General features: G+C 37.7%; 2 protein-coding genes across 2 annotated transcripts; both read left to right on the plus strand.

Annotated features, from left to right (window-relative positions):
* Positions 1-7,911: 7,911 nt before the first annotated feature.
* On the plus strand, positions 7,912-12,117 carry LOC144446274 (uncharacterized). The gene is made up of 2 exons (XM_078136025.1): positions 7,912-7,957; positions 11,074-12,117. The coding sequence occupies exon 2, from the start codon at positions 11,089-11,091 to the stop codon at positions 12,115-12,117; it is 1,029 nt and encodes a 342-aa protein (XP_077992151.1). The 5' UTR covers positions 7,912-7,957; positions 11,074-11,088.
* Positions 12,118-17,160: 5,043 nt separating this feature from the next.
* Positions 17,161-21,848, plus strand: LOC144446563 (uncharacterized). Its single transcript, XM_078136356.1, has 2 exons — positions 17,161-17,264; positions 18,108-21,848. The coding sequence occupies exon 2, from the start codon at positions 18,526-18,528 to the stop codon at positions 19,603-19,605; it is 1,080 nt and encodes a 359-aa protein (XP_077992482.1). The 5' UTR covers positions 17,161-17,264; positions 18,108-18,525; the 3' UTR covers positions 19,606-21,848.
* Positions 21,849-24,117: the final 2,269 nt, after the last annotated feature.

The following is a 24,117-nucleotide window of genomic DNA, read 5'->3' on the forward strand; positions in this document are numbered from 1 at the left end:
GTAAACAGTCGTGATAGAAATACGAACCACTTCCTAGCTGTTCAGCAAATCATTGTGGAATACTGATGGAGCTTTGCATATAGGTGCTTGATCATATGCGTGCGTCAACAATCACAACAAAATAATTAAAACACACTAATACACGTTTCAATAAATCATATTTCTCCCTTAGAAATCAGAAATAACGCACCGTCTAAAAAAATGTTTTGAATTATGTTTACGCTCATATACTTTTCAAGTTCCGCGGCCAACTCCGAGAATGCATAATGATTTAGATTCTATCACAGCGCCCTCACTGTTGGAAACTGGAACCGTAGAAATGGAATGTTCATAATTTCTTATTTCAAAAGGATTGCGAGCAACTGCATGCCATCTAGACTTGATTTTAACAAGTATTTTACCACGTTTTTTTAATATCATGACTGTCATATTCTTGTGACAGAATACAATAATTGATAACCACAGTTCAAATTCGTCTACTGTTTTCTTACGTCGTCAATTACGTAGGGCTAGCTTTCACGAGAGCTAAGTTCAACAACTGAACTGAGCTGAACTAATTCTAGAGCTGAGCTACTAAGATCAAATTTTGGGAAATATTTTCAATAATTCTTTCATAGCATGACCTCCTGCTATCTTACTGATACTTATTAAAATCATACTTCAAACCCAAACAGTATTCACAATTTACTACAGCATTCAAATCCGAATACAAACGAAAAAATGTATACAAATTGTTGCCTTCCAGACTCAGCTATTCATGAAAAGGTAGTATCGAAATAACGATTGAAAATCATATCCCGAGGAACTCGGTAAGAACACAACCCAATGGCCTAATCTATACATTGAATATTCCGTGAACAGCGCCCTCAACATGAGCATTTTACCTTAGACAACCGGTTACTAAGTGTCTAAGTCATTATATACCGTAAGGTGTATCGACATTTTTTTAAACGGGGGGAGGTACTCCCCACATTTCCAGACTGGGATGTGAGGCCCAAGTCCAAAAAATCTACCCATGTATAATCCAAAAACAGACCAATCCACTCCCAGTCAAAATCATTCGGTAAATTACCCTTTATTCTTATGCTGTGAATGTGACAATTCGACCCATGTGTTAGTATAGATTCTTTTTCGTGAAAAGTGACCGACCTGGGCGGCACAAACCCATATAATATACCTTTCTATGTGAGTAACGCCCCCCCCCCCCCCCGGTTGAAAATGAAGATAGTTTCGCGTGACACATAATAGCAAATTACTAACAATAGCGAGGCATAAATCTACTGAGAAGCGAGACTGTTTTCATTGTGATAAAAGGAACGGTTGGCTTAAAAATCACCAAATAATGTATTACTATTTACAACAAAGTTCTTCAGTACATTTCCGCGGTGGGGATAAACCTGTTTTTGTGAGCCACACGGAATAGTTACGCAACAAACGGACCTACGAAATAAGTGACGTAATCTTCAAACATACCTTGAAATAAACATATCAAACATAACATGTACATATAAGAAATGCCGGTAATTTGAAATCGACATACTGTCAAACAATTAGCATTCGATCAAAGTTGAACACTGTGACAGTGATAAAGTAGCGGCACATAACAAAGGAAACATACGGTTACTGTGTCAGTTTTCATTGATTCATCATAACCTGTACTGAACATTTGACATTTCACCAGTGACATATTCAGAAATGTATATACAAGCACATCAATGGCCTATTGTATCAAATTGTTAGGGGTGACGTCATCCTCGGTTCTATTGTTATTTGGTACCCTTGGCTAATAACGGTGATGTTGTAAACGCAGTTCGTGGAAATACACAGTTGGGGAAAAAAATTTATACTGACTCAGAGTTGGACGGCTGATGTGTCGATTTCATTCGATAGATCGTGAGTGATACTAACAAGCGAAATGTCGTTGAGCTGGAGAACGGTAACTATAACTGAAATATTTTTGTTGTCATGACACACATTACAATGTTTTTAATTCTAATTTCAATAATTTCTAGAAAGTGCTCTTTAAGAATCGGTTTCATTGAATGTGTGTATAAACATTTTGTGCATAGTAGCGCGTCAGAGTAGTCAGCAGGATACGACGTCCCATCATATCAGCCACAAGTCACGGTGAGTGCCGGCTTGCTGATATGAAAACTCGACACCGCCGTATCAGACTATAACTCGAAGGAACCTCGAAAAACATATATTAGGACTATTGGTTGATCAGACACCGGGTAGCATATTTTGATATAGTCAGTGTAACATCTAAAACATGAACATTGATAATTTAATCACCATAGCTATAAGTATAACTATTAATTTACATTTTTTAATGAATTTACAGTAACCTTTTTATATTTTTTAATATGGCGACTGGCTTCTCCAAATTACAGGTGCTATTGTTCCGTGATCAGGCGTTGCAAACACGATACAGTAATTCCATCGATGGTATATGGTTGTAATGATCATGTACGTCGGAATTGTTTAACACGCACGATGTTGGCTTCGATACAGATCGTACGTGAATAATTGTAGGTGTCACCTATTGCCATGTCAGCTGTAAATCGTCAACAGAAAGATACTACCAAACCAGAAAGACCATACAGCGTTCACAGTGAAATCACATGCATCATTTTATATGCTTGCGCGCTATCAGTGTCTGTATTAATTATGTAATTTGTGACCAAAAAAAAACATTGTCATTGATTGTGTAAGATGTAAAAATCACCACAATTTAAAGTCTATGGTCTCCCTGGTTTGGTAGTAGATGAATGGGGCGTTTTGGAAGGATTTGACTCTTTTCCCTGACAAGGCTGCTTCCATACCGACGAATGGTTACAGCTATACTAGTGAAAGTTAGGGTTTGGGTTTGGTTTTACAGAGGTTGAAACAGAGTTGGAAAATTTCACACCATGAGAGAGGCTATCCTGTTCTGTACGTAAATATTGTATGGTTACCGTAGCACTTTGGGTTTAGATGACTGTGCGGAGTCTCTCCCCCGGTGGAATATAGACCGAGTTTTCAAACACAGACAAAAGAGTTTTTGTCCATTCTTCAAATTTATACCGGAGTATTTGCCCAGACAGATAGATAAATGCAGTTCCCGCCACTGTAGCAAGATTACAAACCATACAATGACCAGTTTATACATCTACTGCCTTTGCCGTGGGTGCCGACCCACAACACAACACCTGTGCCTTTGGGTTGAAAGGGTTTGAGAACTACCCACGATAACTTGGAGCGAAGCACTATAGACATTTTGTTTGTGTAAATAGTTAAACAAATGGGTTTATAAAACAATGCTTTGGGGTTGTTGGCAAGCACTCATTACCGTGGTAGATAGATAACGCTACGTCACTCACTCAGACCGTGATACTTCCATACACAGATGCACGCAACAGGTAGTAGCGACGATATGGTCAGAATTTAACCATGGGACTCTGCCGATGTTTCGTAACGATTGGGGGCACTGATAGTTTGCTTATCAGACAATACGAGAATCACATTGGATACAACGTGGACTGTGTGAGAACGTTTTAAAGTTTCAACGAGGCTCTCTGCCATTGTCACGGACCCATTGTCAAAGAACTAATGACAACATGAGGAAACGAAGGTCGTGTACAGGTGTCGTTGTTACTTCTACCACCTCACCCCCAATTAGGAAGGTATGCAAATCTCAACATTCAGTTACATGACAGCCAAATCTCCTAGTTTCATATAATCGAGAGAGAAAATAGTCTATCCCATGTATATTTGTTTATTGATAACTGCCGAATATTTGAGCTTCAAGATTAAATTTGTTGTTATTCTATTTATAGACAATGTCGGGACGGTTCACTGCCGTTTTCTCTTTTCAGATAGTCTGAAGGTAAAAGTATTGTATATTTTGATGTAATTAACGTGTAATCTCGGATGATCTCGGATTGTTCTAAACGGCATAGTTATCATAGGGATAGTAAGTCACGAATCTTGAAGACAAATCCATGTGTGTGTGTTTGTACTAATGCATATTTAAAGACAAACACTGTCAGTTAGGTAAACACATTTGCGTTCTTTACAAGGGGATTCTTGCGTAATCAAGTGGCGGGTAAGGCATCGTTGTTGGTTTAACGTATTAAAACAATACAAAATGGCGGTTCGGTTAGTGTCTCAGAAACGCGATAATTATCATTCCCATACATATAATTATGTATTAATTATGTCCATCCTATTTGATGTTACATCATTAATTCAAATGTATACATATATTTCATTCAAATGACTACTTTCATTTTTAAACAAATTCCGTCAAGTATCGTACTTCTGTCTGTTTCTGCCTTGAAATGAGAATGACTACTACACGCTACAGTGTTGTGTTCATGACATAAATATCACCTCTCTTCGATCCTTAGGCTGGTGCAATCACTATTTCTGAATCATGCCCTTGGAGAACCTGTCATCTATTCACCGGTTCATTTAGTTTGCATATAAGTGATGCTGCAACCTGAAACCTGCTTGTCATTAGTGGTAATTAATCATGTTATAAGTGATATAACATAAGTTGTTTTCCATATGACAAAAATAGCCGAGTTCAGATTTGGGCCTGGCTTATCCGCATTTACTGCTATGTATACTTGTTCGTGCCTTCGACAGTACATTTTGCCCCGAAAATCCCTCTTGTCCAAGCAAACTCAAGTTTTGCGAAACATAATATTATGAAGACTCGTCTGTGCAAGTGAACAGTTACAAATAAATCAAAAACTGTATACAGCAGCATCAAAAGATAATAGATCAAAAAATACCTAAAGAACGTGACGTCACATCCCCGAACAAGACCCAAGGACCCAGGTTGAAAGTATTTTGGTGCAGTACAAAGTTTAAATTTATTTGAAACATAATAACATTGGTGAAATTATTAAAAAGTACGGTCTGAAAGTCGAAGTTGCGCAAACACAAATGACCCTGTGTGTGCTTGAAATGTGACATAAATGAGACTATTTTATAGTCTTGTTGGGTCATTTCAAGATAACAAGCGCAACCACTCAACATACAGGTGAAAGGTGCTATAAAAAGGAATGAATGAGGTCCAGTTGATATTTGTTATATTACGTTTCAATAACAGCTACCGGGGCGTCAAAGAGACAGACACGTTACTTCTCTTATCTTCTCATCCGTGAACTTTTTCGTGAATATCTACCTACATTGTTCTTTCGAATGATATTATTCAATAATTATCACCAACTGAAAGATACCAACTACGTCGTTACAACGTTCAAATTGTCAACAAGTTAAAAAAATCAATGTGCGTAATTTCATTGGTTGATTTATATCATTATATACAAGCAAGTGTAAATGATAAATTATGGTCAAATAAAAATTCACATATTTGCATTAAAAGGCAAACAAAACGCGCGATGTCTTGGACCGTTGCCATTTTATAAATTATAGTGTATGAAGGAAGGTACTCCAAAAAAATCGCTACCTTTCAATTACTGAGCTGATATGGATGATATCGTGACATGATAATATCTGTAATCACGTGATCGTGGCGCCGCTGCGTCACATACCAGTAACCGAAATAGCACCGACGAGTCATATAATGATCGTCTTTCATTTACAGATAGTCACGATGAATACAGAGTGTTTACGAACCAAAAGTATCACACCATTCTAAGATTTGTTGGTTTACTGTAAAACTGTCAAACGATAGTTGTAGAACCGTGACGGCAACAAAGAGTTTTGTTACCGGGTATGCCGAGATCATCAAACCACCGTAAGGGTTAGAAACATCTCTGTTCATGATGAGTTGTCGCTATCATTTAAGCTTAGCTTGATAATACTGTGATAATTTCGTGGCCGCATACTTCTCAGTTCTAAGATTAAGTCAGTTGAGATAAAACAGAAACAGTTCTCGTATTGTGATTATCACGTGATACTCAAGTTTAAAGGGAGACAAAGTCAAGTTGGGTCTGGACTTATCTTAGCTGTATTTCCTTATGCATATGCTTAGGGGACCCAGAAAATAATTTTCGCAAATCCTGGTTGGTGTTACCTCTCTTCAATTATTGGCAAAACTGGTTCAAAAAAGCTCTCCGTGTAATGGAGTGAGGAATTGTGGGAAATAAACAATGTTAGGGGCTTCTCTTGGATGCATTAATCTCACTAATACACCCATGGGGCTTCTTTTTTGTTCTTACAGTTTGCCATACCATTGCTAATCGCGAGAGGTCTAGCGACGCAGAAGTATTCCAAATTAAATTTCTTTGTCCCTATGCATGAAAAATTCAACTAACCCTTTCCATTTTTTTTGTGTGTGTGTTCAACTTGAAACAAATAACTCCCTGATGGTAGAAAGAGGATTTTTATATATAAATTCCCAAATCAGGAATGTAACTTTCTTTCATTTCTATATCCAATATCTATAATTGTGAGGGTAACGACGAATCACACTTGCCAGGCCTATAAATCCCAATGACTCTTTTGACAACTTCCTAGTATAAGCACAGTTGTCCGATTCATACACGCGCGCCGCGGGCGAGGTCCAATGCTTCGAATTCGCCGCAAACATTGCCGGTAACAAAACACGCAAGACTTGGATTTACCGTAATTCTAGAATGATCTAAATGTCATGAGTTCGTGAGTCATAAATAAATAAATGTATTAAATAAATAAATAAACAAATAAACAAATAAATAAAAAATGTTAATAAATTACTCTATACGATTACAGAGACATGGGTGTCTTAAAGTTTTCCTGTCATCTTGAGTCTTGTCATTGTTAATTACACTGTCTTACTTGTGTTTTAAGTTAGAATGGCCATTAATTTTTATATGAACTAAGATTAAATATCCACATGACGTATAATTTTTTTGGAGTAATAAAATACGCCATTCAAACAGGTATACAGTGGTCTGTATGACATACTAGTGTTACATTATGGTGATTACTCATGTCAGTGAGTTTGGTTGTCAATATAAATGTTCTTATACGAAATATTATAGAAACCCACCAATATCCTCAGGGCTGTGTTCCTCCAAATATTGCTTGACAACTGATATGACTGAATAGCGTGGTGTGGTCTACATGTGTATTCGAAATTTCTTGTCCCAGGTCACAGTCCGTTGGGTTGCGAAGTCGGTCAAGACATCAATCGAATATTTTGTTTTAGGATCCGGGTTGATGTCAAAAAAACGTGTGTTTAAACTAGGAAAAAACGTCACTCTTATCTGATGGTTGAACTGATACTAAGAATTCATGACGTCAGCATTATAAACTACACAAATTGCACTGATAAACCTTGAACGAAATCAGGAAGTTTAACTGCGATGCCTGACGAACTGTACGTGTATAGCCACGATTTGTACAGTAACAGACAAGACAAGACAAGACAAATTTCATTGTATGTGATCAGCGTTATCATTATGATTTATAAAGGTACCGTTCACTTTCAACCAATCCCCATATCATGTATTATTTTTAGAATATCTGTCCCGAGGTTTGCACCTTCTGGTCGTTCAAAGCTGAATCAGCACGAGACTGTAAATAACTACTAAATTTCCCATGGGTGAATGGACTACAACTGTCACGCACTACTGATTAAGAGATGGATGATTTGCTCCTTATTTGCATAATGTGTCGTCAGATAATATCACCTGGTAAAAGTCATGTGATAAGTCATTACACACACACCTATCTAAATCACTGGTATCGCGTTACCACCATAACAATGACAGTGTTTATTAAACCCTCTTACTCCCCTCAAGGAAGTATCCATTAAGAAGGTTTCGGACAGTACGCAGACAGTAAATGATCCCGATTCTGGCCCGCAGGGAGTATTTTTGAGTTCTGATGGCCTTGCGTTGTTAGCATACTTCTGATCGAGTTAGTGTACAGGTGACGGAGGATCTTCAGCTGTAAGAGGAAACTGTCGCTTCTTATACGTCGTAATATTACCAAATCATAGCTTGGAAATACAGAGGTAAGAACACTGTGAGGGTTCGGAATTGTATTGTGTTCTCGAACCCGGCCGTAGAAAAGTTTGGCCTTGTGCAGTGCCCAGCGTGTGGCTTGGTCATATTAATATTGTCGGACAGTATCACATTCTATACCCGTGTCAAGCTATGGTTACCTCGTTCTTCTCAGATCGTTCTCCAGTTACATCTTGCGTGAGTTCCTTTATTTGTTTAAAATACAGTTTTACTCACCGTTTACGACTATGTCATGTTCTCACCGTGGGACAACGCAAAGTATCGTGATGTAAAGATTAGACAGTCGTCCAGTTGAGTTGAGCAAAGGCACTTAAAATGTGAAACTGGAAATATTTTTCTGGTCTAATGCACAAAATAGGCACTGTTAGATGGAACTTGTTATTCGTTTAAATATCTTTTATCCCGAGTTTAATAAGTGTCTTGGGAATTGATTACAATGTATTATAGTGAACCAATGCTCAATCGATTATACGCTAGACATCTTCAAGTTTACATTATGTTAGTGCGTGTGACTACATCCAACGTTTTAGGCGAGTCCTCCAAGATACTGCATTAAAACAATTTCGCCTGAAACAAGGCGTCGTTTGGCTCGACATAAATTGTGTTGCTTTCATTTCATCGTCTATCAACGGCTTGGGGAAAATCTTACTAACATTGCCACAAATCGTCTGGTTAAACAAACCACTTTACTAACCTTGTTACATTTCCTTGGCGTGAGATACCGTTGCCTTAATTAACAGATTGTTACATTGTAAGTGTTAGTTCGCGATTATCTGTTAAGATAATCATGGTATTTACGGATAAAGAAAATATAGCACTGCTGATATATTTTTTTTGTTCCGCCAGACAATGAAATGTAGTAATGATTTTTGTCGAGTCAGGCGATAAAATGTTAATCAGATTTTTGTAGGACGAGATGACGTGAAATGTTTTTTATTGTAGTACTACATACAACGAACAAACTAATTTCAAGTGATAGTGCATGGGAGGCATTTTCAGCTACAATTTTTAATACAAATTCTCGTTTTTCACTAATATTTGACATGTTACATCATTATTTTGGACAAAGAGATTACCATTATTTTCACATTTTCGTCAAAATGTTGGCTTGAAATTTATGAAAGTGTTTGAAAATTGGGTCATCGTCCCTATGTCAAAAATGTCTGGCAATGAAAGGAAGGAATTAATTAGCGCTAGAGGGGTAAATATGTTGTAAATCAAACATGTGGTTGGTTCTTGCAATATTTAAGCTCAAATATAACCGCCGATGCGTTGTTTAAAAAAACATGTGGTTGGCTCTTACAATATATAAAGACGATGTCAAATATAACAACCCCGTCAATGCGTTGTCCATATTGCTCGTCACTGTGTTTACTACAAAATGTACCACTGCAAGTGTCCTTGTACAGTTTAGAACAGTTCAACAAACACTTCAGGTAATGTATCATGTTCCGGTCGTGATCATGCATCCATTTCCGCTCCTTAAGTCGACCGGCGTTTACATCCAACATCAATTTCTCTACTCTGGTTTATGTTTTGAGGCGATGATTCGAAGACCACTAGATCGAAGGAATTTGACCTTCTGCGAGGCATTTCTACAAGTGGTCTAGCTCTCAATAATATATTATCAAAATGAAATGTAACGTGACAACTCCTCGGTAATGAGCGCTAATGGTCTGTATCCGTCAGTGTTTTGAGTTTTCCGTGTAGAGATAAACATGTATGTATGTATGTATGTATGTATGTATGTATGTATGTATGTATGTATGTATGTATGTATGTATGGATGGATGGATGGATGGATGGATGGATGGATGGATGGATGGATGGATGGTGGGTGGGTGGGTGGGTGGGTGGGTGGATGGATGGATGGATGGATGGATGGATGGATGGATGGATGGATGGATGGATGGATGGATGTATGTATGTATGTATGTATGTATGTATGTATGTATGTATGTATGTATGCATGTGGGTGGGTGGGTAGGTAGGTAGGTAGGTAGGTAGGTAGGTAGGTAGGTAGGTAGGTAGGTATGTGGGTGGGTGGGTGGGTAGGTAGGTAGGGAGGTATGTAGGTAGGTGGGTAGACAAGTGTGCATGTGTATATGTATGTGTATATTTAGTAATGTTGGTTGACAGGTGTGCACTAGGTTGTCTGAATCTGTGTCCTCACATATGTCTGTCCATGTCCAAGTCACACCTCTCCGTCTGCCTGTCTCCGTAGATACAGATTTTGTTTGGTGTGTAACCAGTTGATAAATGCAACACATGTATCCTCGGATCGCCCTAAGCTATTAAAGGTTTGTTTATGAAAACGTAAAAAGTGTGCTAGGTCTGCTATTAGTGTATAAATAGAACTGGATATTGACACACACAAATGATGGCATAAAACACGAACAATATTTACGTGAAGTAGAACCCCCAGTAAAACTGAATCTAACCCCCTACCGAGCAGAGGTCATCCTGAGTTCACATTACTCTTCCAAACATGCTGGTATAATATACACCATGGGGGAGAATCATTTGTCGTCCACCGGTGTTATGGTATCGGATTCCTCGCCTTGTCAGCAAGGAATCACTAACCATCCGTTTGGTCAAGTTAAAATTGACAGTTCGTAAATTTTCTTTCAGTTTACAAAAAAACATGTCTGACAGTAACAGATGACATGAATTAAATTTACACTGCAATACTTGTCTGTGTGTATATACACAATAAACCATACCGGCCCCTAATTACCGTGTACAGTCACACCGATATCATAACACATGGTGCACGAAACAACAACATTCTCAAAACGGTGTTATTTTTAACGAAGCTAAGACCGGCAACGTTGTTGACATACCTAGGTCTCGTTTCATTATTATTTTTTTTCAAAACCTTTCAGGCTAACCTGAATTGTGATATATTTTTGACGCTCTGATACCGCAAACTCTTTTCAAATCAAAGATTTCCGAGATTTGCATTGGTTTCGTTTTGCCATTCCATTTTGCCTACCTGCATTTTTTCGCTGTACTGTTACACAGTGAGCATAAAAATACAGATATAAGTATTGTGAAAGTTTACGTCATTTAGTTCTCATCTTTCTTTTTCTTTTTTTTCTTATAGAGAATCAATGACAGAATGATAATGACCAGTCAACCGACGCCTCGTCTGGGACCACTGAAAGATACACCGCTTTTCGCAAGGCCAAGTTCAACAAAATCAAGACAAGGCAGAGGCTTCTTGGGGAGTCACCAACTCGCACCAAAAAGTGCACCTCCGAGAAGTTCACAGAGTAAAACTGTGGCATTTACGCTTCCAGACGGCGTTACAACACAGCCAGTTAAAGAGCGTCCTCAGTCGGTGGGAACTATTAGAATGAACTCGGATGGATTACCCGTGCTGATCGAGTCTCCTCATGCGAAAGCACGGGCATTTCGAAGACCTTATCGATCGCCGTCCGCCCCTGAAATAAATTACAGTACACAAACCGCTGGGAACACAATGTCACGGAAGAAAGGCTCGTTCCCAGTATTTACAAGACCACAAACTTCAGACGGGACTTCTGACTATCTTAAACAACGCGCAAGAAAAGAGTTTGAAGAGGCGACCGCCCGAGCCAACGATTTTTGCAAACGAGCGCACGATGAGGAATTTTTCTACCAAGCAACAGACGTACCTGAGGACGTTGAATTCATTACTGCTCGTGTGGCGTCCGGCAAAGTTATACTGGATACAACTCCTTTCGGGGTCACCAACGCGAGACAAGAAGCTGATTTCGCCAAAGAACAATTGTTAGATTCCCTGCCAAGGACGTATCAAATTGACGAAAGTGTGAGCAATTACTCTCCAGTACCACCCGCGAATGGACCAAATCAAAGAATACGCAGACGACATAGTCACAGTAGATCGTCAAATTCCAGTACTACAAGCCGTTCCAGAGACGTCAATTTTGAAGCAGAAATTGTTCTCGAGGATCAAAGCAAAACGCGTGTCAAAGACAGTACTGAACATCGTGTTGAGCAGAACTTGAATGGACAGTCAGAAAGAAAAATGCAGGATATAAAATGTCGTGTCAATCAGTGGTTGGAAAATGTTGAACAATTTCAGGGTATTTCTGACGATGACCAAAGCAACTGTACTGAAATCAGGACAACTGAACTATTCTAGAGGGAAGAAGAGCATATTTGGGTATTGTTTTTCTAGTAAAGCGCACAATTCTTGTTATCAATATCATGCATTAGTTCAGTCCATTCCGTAATGAAGGTTAGAGGGCGCTATTACGGCATATGCTCAGGGTGCATTTTATAATGTCGTATAAATTATATTATCAACATGTAATATTTGTAAAGTAAACTTTTATTGCATAATTTACTTTTTGATGGACACCTTTGATTTTGGATTATATATTTTTAACGGTTCATCAGATAATTTCCATGTACACATTTATAACCATATCAGTTTGTGTGATCGCCAAAAATGCACCGTCAAGTTTGGTCTAAAATTGCAATATTGCTTTTATCATGTAATCATATTCTACTGAATCATTAAGAAAACCAACACCTCCTATTTTACCCAACTGTTCCAATCTCAAAATCAATGTAAGAATATCCACTTACTGCATTTCATCTTCGAGTTGAACATGTAGACAAACAGACAGACAGACAGACAGACAGACAGACAGACAGACAGACAGACAGACAGACAGACAGACATACAGACAGACAGACACACACACACACACAGACAGACAGACAGACAGACAGACAGACAGACAGACAGACAGACAGACAGACAGACAGACAGACAGACAGACAAATCCATATGCTATTTCATTACATTTTCTAACAACACCAAGACGATTTTAATGCCATCGAACAGATGCATCAGCAGTAAAATTAAATTGTTTGCAACCAATCTTTTAAAATCAGCTCGTGCCACTTTGAATGAATCTCGGTGAATTTATCACCACATTTCAGTCAATTTGTTATGTTAGAGACTTGCCAATTTAAGATTTGCTTTGCGATGTCATTGCAATATACAACCCGTTTCAAGTGACCGTTCAGCCTCTCTGTTTGCTACAACACAGAAAATAAAGAAACTATATATTCCACACTAACATAGCAAGATTGCAACCGGATGGAGATACACAGATCACAATGTTTTGACATATGCATTAAAAAGCTGTCTGTATCCTTGTGTGCATATTGGTGGCACATTTCATTTAGACAAAATGTCGCAAGAAACTGTATTAATTCAATCTCGCGGTATTAAAGTGTAGCGTGTGCAGTTTCGGTTTCTGCGTGATTTATTAAACATAAATGTTGAACGGTAACTTGAAACTTGTTGTAGGTATGCTTCGATCGACGCATGTCGCATATCCCAGTTTTAGTTTCACCGGATAGAACTTAAGCTTACAGACTGTTACAGATATCATATTCTTCAAGGTTACAAGTAGATACACCGACACAATTGCCCCGTCCAATCAACTACATATACAGTTAAAATCAACAGTGCTTTCGATAACAGGTTCAAGAGTCATCGCTGTCGTTTGTCCGTGAGCAAGATTTGAACCTCGATTGTGCCCCAGTCAACCCAGCTCCAAAATATTTGATACCAGTATGATAAAACTTGCAATATTAATGCTTTAATCATATGAGCTTATGGAGGCTGCATTGGATTGTATGCTCCCTAAGGGAGTTGATGAGAAAGGGTGTCGCTATAGGTCCGCGCATGGGGTAAAAATTATTGGCACCTGGAGCTCTCAGGAGGACAGGTGCATTATAAATTTATATATTTCAAATTTTTTTAATTAATTGTTATTAATTTTATTAGTAGTAGTGCATTTTGAATAATTTACAACAGTTGGCAAGATGACATTGTAAATATGTAGAATTATATTTTTATTACCAATTAAGTACTTGGACTTAATGTAATGATAATAAACAATACATTTTTACTTATGTAAACGTGCAGCTTACGTAGGCAGGATTTATTCAGCAGGTTTGCAGTAATTGTATTCTATAATGTAGTGTGTTGTCGCTTCCAAAATTATCTAGTATGGCAATAGATATTTATTCTATGACCTTGGGGCGGAGGAATTGGCACAATTGTAGTCACTATGTGGTGGCCAATGGAAAAACACGAGGACTGATTGTGTTACACAAAATGCACGTATGATCAGAGCATTGAAATAGTTACAGAGCTGGAGAACCTGTCAATTTGAACGTTACTGTAACAAGAATTGTGTATTTAGTGGCACAGTTTTGCACGATAAACCCCATAGGATGCAGTCAAGCCGTTGAAGCTCCTCATCCACTATAACCTTCAAACTATTTTTTAAAAGAAAAATAGAACCCCTCAATTTTTTTGTTGTATGCATAGTTTTGCAAAGAGTTGTCATAGATATTGGTATCTTCTGATTTCAACCCTGCAGTGAGTTCTAATGATTCCTTCCCGCTGATTCCTTCCCGCCTATATGACCTGACTTGAACCCTGGTAGACTTCAAATTAGATCCAACTGTGTGAAACCGTCAATTGAAACTGTCGTTCCTCAAAACGGTGATGACTTTAACATGAAACTACACAGTTTCAACACAGAAGTTGTCGCAAAAAATGACAAGCCAGAACTCCGTAAAATGATAGAGCTTTGCCATGGAAACTAAACTGTCATCTTATATTACAATTTTAGTACGTTAATGCATACACGTTAGTTTACCCTTCAATGATGAACAAATCGGTGTGTAACTTACAGTTTCTATCTTTTGCCTTTTTTGAGTTCCATTTATGCAACAATTGGGCGTTTGTTTGTTTGTTTGTTTATTTGTTTGTTTGTTTGCTATGTGGTGGTTACTAAGTTATCTCGTATAGGGATGGTTATTTAAAATTCGTGAGAAAAGACCGTGTTCAACTTGGAGTTATTTAAAGTTTTTACAGTCATTTTTTCCGCTCCCACCCCAGCCCAAAGGCCAAAAGTGACTATGGTGGCTCCCTAAATAAACCTAAACCCAAACTCAACACAAACTCGTCATCACCATGTGTAACTATTAGTGTTCGCTATAAATGAGACTTGGTCGCAGCGATGTAAATCGCTTTTACTCCGTATCCACTGATCTTCAAATGGGTTTACTCAATGAGAAACTACTCAGTCAATGATGCTGTATAGAAACTTCTCTGGGTGTTTTTCATATGATACAGCGCCATCTACGGACAAACGGTAACTATCTGGGTCTGGCAGTACTAGCCTCTAGACTATCTGTTGCAAGTCAGATTTAATCAAACCAATGTTAAAGATCAGAGGAGAAAGACAACTCATGAATCGATTTTTTGTTCAGCAATCCACCTATCATTCATTTAGGTTACAATTTTACAGTTCCTTCGAGAGAAGATTTAAATCATTAAAAAAAATCATAGGGACATAGTGAAACAAAGATCATAGGAAAAAATAGAAGATTTCTAATTTATTTTCTCATTACAAACAAAGATAATTATCAAGATAGTTTCCTTGGCAGCCGTCATTATTCATGGTATGACGTAACTCAACATTTTCAGGGTTGTTACTCCTTGTAAAAAAAACAGGGAAGTTAAAGGAATCTCGATTTTAATGAAGTCATGGTAAAATGGAAATTCTATTTATTGCTCAGTATATTGTAAACACTTAATTTAGTGGTCATTGGTTTCATTATATTACAGTTTTATATATCAGTATTCTTCGGGACACGTGCACAGAATACCGAGTAGTTAATTAAATTGCATTTTTAATTAAATCTACGATTTTTAATAATTTCATATGGAAGCCACACCCGGTATTTTAATTAAATTGCATTTTTAATTAAATCGACGCTCTGGAATAAAATATGAGTTTATTTATTTGAGCAACATGTAGAACAAAATGTCCAGTAGTTAATTAAATCGCATTTAAAAAAAAATTCAATCGAACCTTTTTCATATCATAAACAGAAACTGTGAACTGTGAACGGAGAAATCCATTGCATATTCTAACTCTATTCAACGCATGCGTGGTTATGACTTGGCATTACCAGTATCATGATCAGCCACCAAGATCCAATCATGGCATTAAAAGCACTCTTCTTTCGTGTTTGCTTTTGAATAATATAATTGTATGATTAGATGAACTGCTTGGAGTTCGTGGGGTACCCTCTCTCTATACCGTATGGTTTCGAGTTATATTATTACTGTTTGTGAATCGAAAATGTACTCAACATTGCAATTGACACGCGTACCACCCACGATGAACTTGGCATTGAGATTATGAGCCTCCCTCGGCCCTATAACTACTTCTTCGAAGCTGATTAGATGTTGTTTTGACCAACGGAATAGAGCAAATAAATTGGCCACGGTTTTATATTTGTGTTGTGACAGAACTATTGGAAACCATATGAGGACGAGTGTTTCGGACCACATTCGATTCGATGCATCACAAACAATCATTAGTAGTCATAAAATACTCATGTTTTTGTGTAATTAATTTGTTTTGTTTTCCTCTGAAAAGTTTAAGGGGCTGATACTATTCTGTCTCCATTGAGATTGCTGTGGCTATGTAATTTAACAATATTTATGTTGTTACCATTTTCGCCGGTTTCCGACCAGAACTCTCACGAAAATTCTCAGAGTTTTAAGATTTTCAATGCAAAACTTGGCAATTGTCATTACCGTCCCTACAATGTATTTCTGTAACGATTGCAACAATACCCAGGTGTTATATTGTACGTGTCGACTATGACGTGACACAGGCCGTAGATCTGAACGATAGGAAAAAACAAACTAAAGGTGGCGGAAAGTACTGGGTAGCCAGGGTATAAGAACAAAGGATTTTCACTGACCCATAACTACTTTTACATACGTCATTGTTTGGTTGTGAGTTGTAGCAGTCCATTAGGACAACACAATGGGTGTTGTTAGATTTTTTAGCAGGCAAGTCTACCTTGAGTTCTTTGTAATCGCCCTTTTGTTCACAATAACATTGCATCGAGACGGAGCCGTTTGAAGAATATCTAACTACATATAAGCACAAATTAATTGCAAGATTGCACTACATCTAATCTACCTCGTTATTTGGAGACGTTGTTTACAATATATGTCGACACGCACACGTAGTAGCAAATCAAAATATACGTACGCTGATTCGCTGGTTGTTGGAACCTATCGCGTCCAATCTTCCCATAAATGTGTTATCGTATACAGTCACCTTTCTGTTGAGTGGTGGTGTCATTCTCACAAGGCAGTGTATATGTTATTCTGCGTTGTTTTTTTCTAGTCAAACAATCACAAAGAGACGCCAGCAGGAGCTCAGTCAGGTAGGTGTCGTTTATTTTTTATGCAAGTCTTAGACTTGAGTGTTTCTTGTAATTTACACACCTGACGACACCATAATGGCCTACGCCATGTGTATGAGACGTTGTGATTGAACATATCTCTCAGCTGGGGTCTTTTTCCATAGGAATATATTCATTGTTACATACATGTACTACCGAAATAAGCTAAACTTTGTATAATAATACTCTGTGATCATGCTCTTTTGGTGTTATATTTCTATAAATCTACACTATTAAAGTTTCAACGTAAATACAGCCAAAAGCCAAAAAAGAGTGACTGAAGGAAACATAGAACATGGTGTCAACATATCATGGTGTGAAAAAACATTTGCGTACATGTGCATGTGTATAGTTTCAGAAAAGAATCGTGTCTTTCGCAGTGTACAGATACACAATATAATACGAGTATTAAGTTCTAGAGCCAAGGTTGAACAGCCAAATAAATCAACTTGAATGTGATACGCTATTATATACTATACGAAGATATTGAACTTCAAGTCTTGATAGTCCTTGGAAAGGGTTGTCTTTTCATATGCTTACACTTGTAGCCGTGTCATTGACGAATGACAACAAATACTAAATCTTCGCCCATATACAATTGACTATTACCGTCGTCATGTTCTTCTTTCTCAAAGGCGTTCTTTCAGTAAGACGCCCACCTACCTTGCTGTGTGTACCGCTTCGCGCTTCCCTTTTATGGATTGTTCTTGGTAGCTATGAAGTTACTATGCAGTTGTTAACAGTAATTCTAACTTTTGTTTGTTCCAACGTGTCCATGGAGTGATTTCTCGTTGTATATAATCTATCTTCTCTTTTCAATGACAGAGAGCTGACGCTATTGGAAACAGTACAGAAGACGTCTAGGAAACCAATATATGCAACAAGGACCCATCGAATGACAGATTAAGCCTTGTTTACTAAAGGATTACGGTTGCCTGTTACTGTGTACTAATTACAACACCTGATCTAATACCGAGATTTAATATACGTGCTCCGTTAGTATTGCTGGGCCAATGGCCATTTTTTGTCGTTGATTGGTATCGCAAATTGGATTTTGGTACGTGTTATTTTCTATGAGATAGTCTGTTCAAAACGGATAAACCGGGGATATAACTAACCACATCAGATGAAAAAACGATGACGTACTTTGGAGTATTGACCCGAAGCACCACATGAAGACTTCGCATGCGCGAGTCTCAGAGCCTATAATATACGTATAGTCGCATTTACGAAGCTCGGAGTCATGAATGTATCACCGAGGCTCCTGCATAAAGGTATGAACAATGTAAATAATATGCATGGACGTAGCGGGGGAACGAAAAGTCTACCTGCGTCACCCTTCTCACAGAGGCGGATTGGATCGCACACTCATTTTCACTTTTCCGAATCTGACGGAGAATGTATAACCTCTGAACTGCCGCCGTTGTTGACTTCTAAGCCGAAAGGAATACGTAAAGATAGCGTTTCCAGAGACAGTTCAGTGGCAAGTTCGCCGAGACTTACAGTTCCACCTCTGTCGCCGGCAGTTTCACCATCGTTACGTAGGAATGTGCTACGTAAGTTCAACCCCCTGATGATGAAAGATACAGAAACAGACGACAGCGTGGCAAGTGGAAGTCCTCGTTTATTGAGCCCGGTGTCGCAGACACGTGACAATATCACTGAAAGCACACATTATTTTGGGAACTCCGAAAACAGAACTCCAACTCCCCTGTCTCCCTCGTTGCACAGAACTATGAGTCCCCATCGCAGGAACGAAAAGATAGGTCTAAATCTAAATTTAAATGTTGGAACCGTCACTACAAGTGTAGGCTCGAGTCCAAGACATTCACCTCTTCCAAGTCCAAGATTAAGACGACACTTGACACAGTCTTCGACTGCGGGGTCAAAGGTTGGTGAATTGACATTGGAAAATGTGAAAGCTTTCGAAGCAACGCCACAAGACGACTCGGAGACGAGGATGGATAACACAATATCTGTGCCAACAGTTGATGTGGATCGCTATCCAAGTAAAATTGACTATGTGGCGGGACTTGTTCAACAAAACCATTACGATCAACATCATAGTCCGCTCATAACAGCCAAATTATCTGCTGAAAAACTAAATGATGCACCTGTTGGAAACAAAAATGGCCTTTCAGGTCTTTCAGACGACAAGGGAAAGTTTGTTGACGCCGTCGATCTTGACAATGGGGTTACAGCTAATATTCACCCACAACTGGCCAACAATGCCGATGACCATGACAACGAAGATGACACAATGAGGAAATGCCAAGAATGGTTGTCTAATGTACAACTTTCACCGAAATATGTTACTTATTGAATTTGAATTTTAAAGGGGTACACTTTTGAACTCACCGCTTAAAGTAATCTGTTTAATAGCAAAGTCAGTACGCGAGGGTTATTTTTGGACCACCACTGATTGGTATAATGAACCATCTAAATTCCATGTATTACACTCGAATAGACTAAGTATGTCGGTAAATAAAATTACTAAGGGCTATTAAAAAGTTCTGGTTTCCAGAACTTAAATAAGACTAGTTCAACCACTGAAGCGATAAATTGGTCTATTTCCGTCTCTCTTATGTACTTAAAGGAACAAATTACACTCAATTTCAATAATTGTAACTGGTATTGTGTTATCAGTAATTTTGAACTAGATATTGTGCCGTCCAGCAAAGTGAATTTCTCCTTGTTATTTTAACTTTATACGCCTTTAGCTGTGACGTCGTTTTCTTCTGGCCTGTATGAGTCACTCTACTAAAGACAACTGCTGTTATTTTTAGTTTTACACTCTTTGCGTGAAAACTAACATTCTTTACATCCAACATCAACGACAAGTCAAGGTTTATTCGTCATGAGAATTTTACAATAGAAGTTAGTTTAATAACCTAAAACAAATGATCGTCTGATCAGCTGACTCCGCTAAAATGTACTACCATTGCCACATTGTATCGTCTGCCACAATAAAACTTATACAATTGCCACATTTTTTATCCTTAAGTGTTTGAAATTATAACTAAGGGTTACCCATCCAAACAAAATCTAAAAATGTTATTTTCGAGGTGATAGATGACAAAATATCCCCACAGCGTGTCTCAGTAAGATTTGTTTCAAGCCAGGCGATAAAATGTAACAGTGTTGACAAGCTTGTAGTCGAGCCACACGATAAAATGTAGCAAAAAAATTTAATGTTGGCAAGTTTGTAGTCGAGCCAGACGATAAAATGTAGCAATGTTGGCAAGCTTGTAGACGTGCCAGACGATAAAATGTAGCAATGTTGACAAGCTTGTAGTCGAGCCAGACGATAAAATGTAGCAATGTTGGCAAGCTTGTAGTCGAGACAGACGATAAAATGTAGCAATGTTGGCAAGCTTGTAGTCGAGCCAGACGATAAAATGTAGCAATGTTGACAAGCTTGTAGTCGTGCCAGACGATAAAATGTAGCAATGTTGACAAGCTTGTAGTCGTGCCAGGCGATAAAATGTAGCAATGTTGACAAGCTTGTAGTCGAGCCAGACGATAAAATGTAGCGATGTTGGCAAGCTTGTAGTCGAGCCAGACGATAAAATGTAGCAATGTTGACAAGCTTGTAGTCGTGCCAGACGATAAAATGTAGCAATCATGTTAGAAAGGTTTTATGTCGAGCAAGACGAAGTTCTGTTTCAGATTAACTAGCTTTTATTGTGGTTCAGTGCAGTATGTTTACACCTGATGTTTAATTTATGTAATAACAGTGTTCCATGTAATCGACACTCCATCTATCCACTAAATATACAAAACAACACCAATAAGACATCGATACGTCCGTTGTTACCATGCCAACAGTACTGAAATGTTGGCACATAGGAAAGGTATGGTTCATTCTCATTTTGTCGAAGTTCATTTTGCTCTATTTTGTTTGTTTTGCTAGGTCATTATAACAAAGGTTGCTATTGCTTGACCGTCTAAGGTACGAGGCTAGTTACAATGTGTATTTTTGTTGCTGGTACTTATACTACATCATTACTGCTGTTATTATTATTCCGTATGCCTATGGGATTTTCAAATAACTCCAAACACATTGCCATCTCACTAAAGACAAATGAAAGCATAAATATTTACTGAATTAGAATTAGGGGCTTATTTGAATCAAAATGAGAGAAATACAAATTATTTTGAGCAAGTCCAACTAGATACCTAAATTATCGACAATAATGTATAAACAGTTTTTAACAGTTTTTAACTGTTCATTGTGTGGTTATGTAGGGTAAAATATATAATGACTTGACGTGTGTCTTTTCTAAATAACCACATGATGTAAAGCGCAAAAAAAACTGGTTAAAGTACGTATTCTTTGATAAAACAATTGTTTTCGTGCCGTCAATAATTTCTATCGGGGTGAAAGTGAAAAAGTGGTAAAGTTCCATTCTTTTCTTCACACTAGCATTGCTCCAATCCACAGTTTGTCGTTTAATCCCCACTGAGAGTAATTTTAATGATTATTATCTAATGTTTTCATTATTACTGCAGAATATTCTGCCCAAATCAACACCTGTTAAACGCTATCTATCTTTCACTCCCAAGGTGGTCTCTGAATAAATATGGCGTCTCTCTGATTTTTCCATTAAAATAGTCTAAAATATTACAACGAATAATCAAATTTTTTGAAATCAAATCCATATTAGGAGATATTGCTCGGTTTCTAATCTAAAATTAAAACCGGTGCGTTCCAAAATTAAGAAAAACAAGATTTTTTTGTCCGATGACTTTGGCGGTTTAAAGAAGTCAGCACTGAAAGATAATAAAACCTTTCCTTTCATAATTGGTTTTTAATTGCATCAGGCAGGAAACTAATTATTCTCCACCATTTCTTACCAAATTATAATTTCATCTTTATAATTATTTTTCAGAGTAAAATTTGTAACTCAAACATGCCGAGTATTTGCTTTACATTCGTCGACTTTGATCTATAGCAGCTATACTTTATTATAGAGAATGTTAGGCGTACTAGAATTTATGCTTTTGTCTCTGTTGACAAGGATATCCCCTTTGTTGTAATACCACGCCATTACAGAACGGTAGTCCATTATCGCAGCTTACTTTACAAACTTACTTCCTAAGATTCATACATACGCTGATTGCCATCGACAATCAGTTATTTCAATTGCGTTAATTTCCTGTGTGTCGCTGAAAAGGGGTCAGCTTCAATCAAAACATCACGAACGAATCGTAGTGACGTCACCAGGCCTTTCACGCGATCGATGCAATTTTTATCTTAGCATGTAGAAAACCACCGATAATTTCCTATCGTTAAATGTCTTCCCTTGCTTGTGATTAAATTTTGTCCCAAATGATTTGTTATTTTGACAACATCAACGATTTGTTTTTATACAAGCATATTTACGAAAAAATCTCAATATCATTAGTATTCCTAGCTTACAGTTGCGTTTAGAGTAAGTGTAAATGCGTTATGTTATGTTTAATGTTAATGTGTAAGTGACAGTGTATATTTTACAACTGTTAAAATATGTTATTACTTTGTCCTTTGCAATGAACAAAATAAAAAACCATTACCGGTCCGATGAATTTGATTCATCATTTATATGACCTCGTAGACAGACTGGCGGTATATCGTGAAATATTTATTTAGTGGCGTAGTATCGATTCTGGCTGTCGGCTGTCTGACGTGATATGCTCTGACACTCTTGGCATGTTTCAATATTTATGAATAAAACGCATCAAAAAATTCATCATAGAACAATATAAAACCTAGCTAAATAGAATATAAATTATGAATTTACAATGCATCAATTTCACATCAGTTTGCAGATAGCGGATCAGATCAGACATTAAAAAAATAAATAAAAAAGACTTTTTAGGTGATAGCGTAGTGAAACATAACTGTCAGCGAAATATAAAATGTAAAAACACAGACAAATTTTACACAGTGATGGTATGAAACACTAAGTGTTGAAACATTACGTGTTGACTTAACATGTTTTTCATTGTATCGGTTACTTGATACTTGTGATAAGTATTCCACAATCGTCTGGGGTCACGGCCTTTCCTTACCTTGCATGTCAATTATAGATATATGTTGTCATGACAACATGACACGTCGAACCAAGTAGACAGTGATTTTCACTTATTTTCACCAATTGTGTTCATGGTTGTGTTCATCGCTATGTTGATAGGCGTAGACTACATATCTAAAACACGATTATGACATTTTTTTACGAAACAGACCACAATAGTCGTGATCAAAGCATAACACCGATTCAAACTACCACCAGAACTGACCCGTGTATTCATTAATCTCAATACAAACCTGCAATATACAATCGCATGCATGCCATGGGCATCTGACAGGTGTCGTCTTTTCAAAACATCTGATGTCACGCAGGGGGCATAGAAATTGTTTACACTGTATTGTACCTGTCTGTGGTGTCTAGGATTTTTTCAAGTGATCTGTACCAAATCGGATTAATCGTGTGTTATGATTTACTACATCTGATCGCAATGATAGCAAATATATACTCCGTGTATCCATTGTTCGTGTGTTCGTAACAGAGATGAACAAGGCCTGCAAAACGACGCCGTAAAGTATGATTTGAAAATCGGACAGGATAAATCAAGTACGGAACAAAATAGATGACGTACATACGAACAGGTGAGTGAGTATATTGCCCTGTACTTCACCTCAAGTTCGCACACTCATGTAAAAATCAGCAGCTGGCCCTCAACTATCCTGAGTGCAAAAACACTCTCTGTTATTATCGCGATATACAATAACTGCTTGTGCAATTTGTTACCATAGATACTTGGTTTGGGTAATTTAAGGTCACAGGTCACC

Source organism: Glandiceps talaboti, chromosome 15 (genome assembly GCF_964340395.1).
Source record: "Glandiceps talaboti chromosome 15, keGlaTala1.1, whole genome shotgun sequence".
Taxonomy (NCBI): Eukaryota; Metazoa; Hemichordata; class Enteropneusta; family Spengelidae; genus Glandiceps; species Glandiceps talaboti.

Coding starts and splice junctions, on each gene's coding strand:
- LOC144446274 (XM_078136025.1), top strand. CDS start 11,089: ATGATAATGACCAGTCAACCGACGCCTCGTCTGGGACCACTGAAAGAT.
- LOC144446563 (XM_078136356.1), top strand. CDS start 18,526: ATGAATGTATCACCGAGGCTCCTGCATAAAGGTATGAACAATGTAAAT.